The sequence below is a fragment of the Diaphorina citri genome, unplaced genomic scaffold (genome assembly GCF_000475195.1).
Source record: "Diaphorina citri unplaced genomic scaffold, Diaci psyllid genome assembly version 1.1 scaffold1832, whole genome shotgun sequence".
Taxonomy (NCBI): domain Eukaryota; kingdom Metazoa; phylum Arthropoda; class Insecta; order Hemiptera; family Psyllidae; genus Diaphorina; species Diaphorina citri.
The window spans coordinates 14-7,916 of NW_007379258.1; the positions used below are offsets into that span (position 1 = coordinate 14).

General features: G+C 39.7%; 1 protein-coding gene across 1 annotated transcript; it reads left to right on the forward strand.

The window, feature by feature from the left end:
• Positions 1–279: 279 nt before the first annotated feature.
• On the forward strand, positions 280–7,241 carry LOC103517395 (anosmin-1-like; the record flags this gene model as incomplete). Its single annotated transcript, XM_026829502.1, has 5 exons — positions 280–615; positions 1,003–1,214; positions 4,555–4,699; positions 5,179–5,447; positions 6,988–7,241. Coding segments are annotated over 5 exons (1,127 nt in total), but the record flags the coding sequence as incomplete, so codon positions are not given.
• Positions 7,242–7,903: the final 662 nt, after the last annotated feature.

A 7,903-nucleotide genomic window follows, 5' to 3' on the forward strand; every position in this document is an offset into this window, starting at 1 on the left:
CTTTCATACGAACTGTTAGGGTAGAAAACTTTGGCACCCTCAAAACAATCACCCTAGTTAGGGTTCAGAGGCTGACGAATAACGCCGACCCCGTCTGTACACGGGAAAAGGCGAAGAAAAAGAAGAAGATTCTTGGTGCTCTGACACTTGATGCTTTGTAATGGCATCCCTCCCTATGGCATACACTCACAGGATATATTCACCTGGACATTCACTGTAGGAAAAAAAGGTAGTAGTGTAAATACTTTTAAAGAATAATATCAAATGAACAACTCACAGCGCAAGTTCACCTTTCCTTCTCAGATCTACCGCCCATTCCGTCCAAGATTACTCATCATGAGAAAAACAACCATTCCAGCATTGTCATCCATTGGCAAGGGAGTCGCGAATACCCCAACATTTTCTACGTCATCCAAGAACGCCATCACTTGGGAGTGCAATTCCGGGAAGAGAAGCTGGGAGACTGGAGTCCGGGGTTCGTGGTGGGAAAGCCGCGCTTGAAAAAGAAGTACGTGTTCGTGCCAGGTCGCTGGTATCAAGTGAGGGTGGCCGCTGTCAACATGCATGGTAGCAGAGGGTTCTCTCCCCCTAGCGAAGCGTTCACAATGTCTAGGCGTAAGTATTCCAATCCGTCTGGGGACTTATGACGTGATGTTGGCGATTACGACGCGAGTTTACTAAAGGAGATTTTATGAACACTAGTCCGGCGAACCAAATTTTGGTCCGGAGAATGATCCGATGCAGTCCGGTCCGATCGCAGCAGACTGAAAATGGTCCGTTAGTCCGGGTAATGTGTAGTCACTTCAGATTTCGTTTTGGTTCGGTCCGTCTAATGTGTAGTCTCGTTTAGTCTTCGGAGCTTGGATGACAAGTAAGGGGAATCTGTAGATAGTGTGGGTTGGAAAGCTAGTTCCAGACCGAACTACAAAGTACCCGAAAGTTTTGTTTATTTATTTTATAAGTTTCCATTTATTGGTTTCTGTTTTCATATCGAATTTTCAGAGCCCAAACCCCCTGGTGTTCCGCTGAACCTAAAGTTCGAAGCCGTGAACTTGGTCCGAGGTAAATACTGGGTGGAACTACACTGGGATCCCCCTGTTTCTGAACTGCCCCTCAACAACTACATCATCTACTGGAGCACATTTCTCCAACCGACCGACAGCATGGATCACAAACCGGCACCAGTTATCACCCACCATGAGGTCATCTCACCGGTAAGCTTGTCATAACAAGATTATAAGCTTTTTGTTAAGATCAGAAAATATGTATTTAAAAAGTAAAAATACTAGTGAATATTTGATACTACTTTGATATCTTGAAACCACTTGGTGATGTGTAAGCAGAGCAAATAAAAGGATTAATAGGTAATAAAAAATTCGAGTTTATTTTAGACTTTCAAAAAAGGACATTTTTTACTTAGGTATTATCATTTTGAGAATGTACCTATTTGCTTTATAACACCTTCTAAATTCATTTAACGTATAACAAATCAGTGCTTTTGCGATTAATCGAGATGAAAGTTATCCTGATGTAATATACTGTCTGTCAAAAATGGCCTTTGTTAGAGTGCAAATAAATAAAAAATATTCTGTTTGTACTCTTTCATACGAACTGTTAGGGTAGAAAGTAAAAATACTAGTGAATATTTGATACCACTTTGATATCTTGAAACCACTTGGTGATGTGTAAGCAGAGCAAATAAAAGGATTAATAGGTAGGTAGGTAGGTAGGTAGGTATGTAGGTAATAAAAAATCGAGTTTATTTTAGACTTTCAAAGAAGGACATTTTTTACGTAGGTATTATCATTTTGAGAATGTACCTATTTGCTTTATAACACCTTCTAAATTCATTTAACGTATAACAAATCAGTGCTTTTGCGATTAATCGAGATGAAAGTTATCCTGTAATATTCTGTCTGTCAAAAATGGCCTTTGTTAGAGTGCAAATAAATAAAAAATATTCTGTTATAAAAATACTAGTGAATATTTGATACCACTTTGATATCTTGAAACCACTTGGTGATGTGTAAGCAGAGAAAATAAATTAAAGGATTAATAGGTAGGTTAGATAAAAAAAAAAGACTTTCAAAAAAGGACATTTTTTTACGTAGGTATTATCATTTTGAGAATGTACCTATTTGCTTTATACATAACACCTTCTAAATCCATTTAACGTATAACAAATCAGTGCTTTTGTGATTAATCGAGATGAAAGTTATCCTGTAATATTCTGTCTGTCAAAAATGGCCTTTGTTAGAGTGCAAATAAATAAAAAATATTCTGTTTTCTGTTTGTACTCTTTCATACGAACTGTTAGGGTAGAAAACTTTGGCACCCTCAAAACAATCACCCTAGTTAGGGTTGAGAGGCTGACAAATAACGCCGACCCCGTCTGTACATGGGAAAAGGCGAAGAAAAAGAAGAAGCTTCTTGGTGCTCTGACACTTGATGCTTTGTAATGGCATCCCTCCCTATGGCATACACTCACTGAATAACGCCGACCCCGTCTGTACACGGGAAAAGGCGAAGAAAAAGAAGAAGCTTCTTGGTGCTCTGACACTTGATGCTTTGTAATGGCATCCCTCCCTATGGCATACACTCACGGTACATATCGTTTGAAGTATTAAACTTCAAGCTCGAGATGAAAAAAATTCGCAACCTTAAATCATTAAATAATCTGATCTAGGTTCAAATGAAGATCTTGCGTGACTTTTATGTCACTTGAAGATTAATGGGACTAAAGAAACCTCACCCTATGATCTTGACCAACACCTACCTACCTACCTACCTACGTGAATTTTTACTTTCTTTAACTCTACAAGTCTACATTCATAGGGAGACTGTTTACCTATAGGTATTCTATTCTATTATGGGACTGGTTGCTCCTCTCCCGAGAGAGTATGCAATTAACACTGCGACCTCTGTAGTAGATCTATTGTGACCGTCCTATTCTATTCTATTATGGGACTGGTTGCTCCTCTCCCGAGAGAGTGAGAGAGTATGCAATTAACACTGCGACCTCTGTAGTAGATCTATTGTGACCAGTATTTTTTCCCTGCCCGAGCTGCTATCCCCCGGCCTTGATGGAACCTAGAAGTACCCTCACTGGTATATTTCAACCTCCCCAGTTTCTCTAAATTCACCTGCAGCACCTCTAAGGAGTTCGCATATTCAGGTTTATTCTAGAGAAAATCTGTGAGTTCATCTATTATCCCATTGAGAGGATACCAAGAGGTGTCATCAAGGCCAGAGAGCTAGCTCAGGGCCCCTAAATCGTAGGGGTCTGATGAGGGATATTCAGGTACATAATTATGTCGTTGTACCCTACTTCCTGAGACGGACTTGACCATACTAACAGGAGCACGGTTAGTCCAGCGTTAACGCGATTGTTTGCTATGCAGTCCCGGGTTCAATTTCGTTCCTGTAAAACTTCTGTCTCCTGCACACTACACCCCTAGGTTCTCAACTCAGAATAATTAAGAACACTTTCTATTTTTAACTCCATTCATTTTGAATCTTAAGAATTGACAGTTCTGTCACCTTTCCAAGTAGAAGAAAAGATGTTTCTTCTTTAGACATCCTAAAGGTATAATAGGTAATGTGACACCAGTCTATAAAAGAAAAGAAAGTTAAAATGGTTAGAAACGAAAGATGAAGATTGGGACCTAGGAGATATGTAGAGGTATTTTCTGAAAGAAAAGACAAAGGCAGTCAGGGCCGTTTAGCTTGCGGAATTCGCCTTTATTGGGATGGAATTCCCCTTTCGTCACTCATTATTCTTTTAAAAAAGGGTTATTTTAGAGCATGTAGTAAAAGAAAAGAAAGTTAAAATGGTTAGAAACGAAAGATGAAGATTGGGACCTGGGAGATACGTAGAGAACTTTGCTGAAAGAAAAGACAAAGGCAGTCAGGGCCGTTTTGCGGAATTCGCCTTTATTGGGATGGAATTCCCCCTCTCCTTCGTCACTCATTTTTTTTTTTTTTTTTTTCAAAACAGGGCTTTTTTTAGAGCATGTAGGAGCTTCTGCCTATGAAGTTAGCCAATCTAGTAGGTAGGTACCTAGAAATCAAATTCTAAAAAAAAAAAAATCATGGAGATTTGATTCGACAAATGTTCACCATAGCTTCGTAGAAGCTTAACTCACACCCTCTGGGCTGTTTGCCCCTACACCTATGCCTCAGAGTGGGCTTTTTGTGTATGGAGTTAACAATAACTAAAGTTATTTAACCATAACTTCAGCACATTTTGTACCACTTTAATGAAATCAAAGGAAATTTTCTGTTCACAGGATCAGACACACTTCTCCATTCCGGATCTGGATCCCCTTCTGCCTATGAAGTTAGCCAATCTAGTAGGTACCTACCTAGAAATCAAATTCTAAAAAAAAATCATGGAGATTTGATTCGACAAATGTTCACCACAGCTTCGTAGAAGCTTAACCCACACCCTCTGGGCTGTTTGTTAACAGTTAACAATAACTAAAGTTACCTAACCATAACTCCAGCACATTTTGTACCACTTTAATGAAATCAAATGAAATCTTCTGTTCACAGGATCAGACACACTTCTCCATCCCGGATCTGGATCCCAGCAAAAACCTGTTCTACATTCGTGTTCAAGCTTTGAGCGTCTTTGGGACGAGGAGGCTAAAAAGTGTCATGGCGGATAAAATATTCTCGCCTGCAAACTATACAGAAGGTAAACTAAGGTAGAGGTGCTGGTTCGAATTCTGAGAGGGGGTGGAAATTTTAAGTGAGAGAGGAAGATAATTAGTAAGAGAGTAAGAAAGAGAGAGAGAGAGAGAGAGAGAGAGAAAGAGGCGAACCGGAGTGCAGAGAGAACCTCGAATGACTTTTTCGGTCCATGAACGAAGAGATGCAATAATCCCCACATTGGTTCAGGGTCAAGAAGAGAACACCAAAAAGTAGTTAGATACCTATAATATTTGCTATCTCTTTTTTGCCGATTTTGGGAATCAAACCTGGAACCTGACTGAAAAGAAATCCTGTTCAAACTACTTGGCTATGACTTATGTAGGTATCTACGTATCTTCATCACCCTGTGGTTGAAGGGACTTTTCAGTCCAACATCGGTAAAGATATTCCTCTCTTCACTTTCAGTGGACACGTTAGAGTTACCCGTCATGTTAACCAAGATATTCCTCTCTTCACTTTCAGTGGACACGTTAGAGTTACCCGTCATGTCGACTAGCAAACGGAAAAAGCGGCTTGGAGTAAAGAAAAGTCTGCCAGATTTCAAGGTGGAACGAATGTTCACCCAGCGACAAGAGCTGTTCGCCAAGTTAAGCTGGTCTGGGGTAGCTGAGGGCGTGACGGACCATTACACAGTCACCTGGTCCAGTAACAAGTGTGACAATGTGAGCCGGAGTGTCAGCACAGATGTGAGTGCCAATGTGAACCGAAGCGTCTTCACCGCCAGTACAGATGTGAGTATTTTGCTTCGAATGTGAGCCGGAGTGTCAGCACAGATGTGAGTGCCAATGTGAACCGAAGCGTCTTCACCGCCAGTACAGATGTGAGTATTTTGCTTCGGTTTGCTTCATTTTACCGCTGCGCTGTGGTTTTATTCTGTGACTTTTTCCTCTATCAATGCACCTCGCAATGCCATCTGTAAGACCCTAATAATTTAACAGGACTAGGTTAGCACAGGTTGGTCTGCGATACCTGTAGATATTAAATACTGAACTATGACAGTAGAGCAATCTTAGTTCTGTTCCAATACGATATTGTCCTGTTTTAAAACACCCTTCTGTCACTTTTTCCTCTATCAATGCACCTCGCAATGCCATCTGTAAGACCCTAATAATTTAACAGGACTAGGTTAGCATAGGTTGGTCCGCACGATACCTGTAGATATTAAATACTGAACTATGACAGTAGAGCAATCTTAGTTCAGTTCCAATACGATATTGTCCTGTTTTAAAACACCATCCACTTTATGTCTTCATTTTGGGATATCCAGGCATCTAATGGAGATTTTAAGGGTAGAACCATATTTTTCTCGTAGTGGTCTTAAAGGCATCAGAAGAACGACAGAATAAATTTGACAAACGACATAAATTCCAAGTTTTGATTCCATGGTTTACCATTTCACTTTGTGTTTGTAATTCTGTGACTTTTTCCTCTATCAATGCACCTCGCAATGCCATCTATAAGACCCTAATAATTTTTAACAGGACTAGGTTAGCACAGGTTGGTCCGCACGATACCTGTAGATATTAAATACTGAACTATGACAGTAGAGCAATCTTAGTTCTGTTCCAATACGATATTGTCCTGTTTTAAAACACCACCCACTTTATGTCTTCATTTTGGGATATCCAGGCATCTTATGGAGGTTTTAAGGGTAGAACCATCTTTTTCTCGTAGTGGTCTTAAAAGCATCAGAAGAACGACAGAATAAATTTGACAAACGACATAAATTCCAAGTTTTGATTCCATGGTTTACCATTTCACTTTGTGTTTGTACCTTCATAAAGATTTTATCGTTTAGTCCAAAGGTGTGGAAATTTGTTCACTAGGTAGACTTTCCGCTTTACTCTTTCGGAGGTACGTAGTAGCTCTTTTTCTGAGCGAGGTTCTCAGTTCACTGAATCACTAAATCGATAACACGGATTTCATTCGTTGCTCCACTTTATGTCTTAATTTTGGGATATCCAGGCATCTTATGGAGATTTTAAGGGTAGAACCGTATTTTTCTCGTAGTGGTTTTAAAGGCATCAGAAGAACGATAGAATAAATTTGACAAACGACATAAATTCCAAGTTTTGATTCCATGGTTTACCATTTCACTTTGTGTTTGTACCTTCATAAAGATTTTATCGTTTAGTCCAAAGGTGCGGAAATTTGTTCACTAGACTTTCCGCTTTACTGAGCCTTTCGGAGGTACGTAGTAGCTCTTTTTCTGAGCGAGGTTCTCAGTTCACTGAATCACTAAATCGATAACACGGATTTCATTCGTTGCAGAATCACTGGTACACCATCCATGGTCTCAAGTACAACTGCAAGTACCGGGCCAGTGTGAAGACACACCATCATCGATTGCTCTTCTCGAGTTCGATCACCTTCACCACACCCCAGTGTACACCAGGCCATCCCTGCTCCAAAGTATTTACGAGCACTGTATCGTGAAAGTTCGGAAGACATCGGCAGAGAAAATTCGTGGATTGTCGGGAAAAATCGTCAAAGTTCGGAAGACATGGGCAGAGAAGATTCGGGGATTGTCGGAAAAAATCGTGAAAGTCTTGCTCCAAAGTATTTACGAGCACTGTATCGTGAAAGTTCGCAAGACATCGGCAGAGAAGATTCGGGGATTGTCGGAAAAAATTGTGAAAGTCAGGAATATTGGAATGGAAAACGTATACCGACAGAGAAGAGAGAATTAAAAAACACCAAACTCTTCAATACCTAATCAAATTGTTACTAATTTTGATTATTTCAGCTTGGCATATACTACCTAGCACTTCAGTTCACATCTATGTCCTTACGTATAAATGACTAAATAGAGAATGAAGAAACTTCGTGGGTTATGGAAGAAATTTATGAAATAAAAGAGGGCTTGAGAGGAGATCGAGAAAAGTCGTAAAATTCCGGAAGGCACGCGTGGAAATACCGAGCCATAAATGTTGTTACTCACACTTGGATTCTGCAAATCTAAAGAACTCTGGGCTTCGGTATAAGTATCTAATGTACATAAAACATAATATACACTCCTTCAAGACAGTAAAAAAACATCCTCTTCAGTAGCAGGGAGAGCCAATCAACAAGTTCAATAGATTGATAGATAGACACGTAATTCCTGAAAATATTAGACTGAATGAAGAAACACAAATTTGAATTTTTATGTAAACATAAATTTACTTCATTTATTATTTATATAATA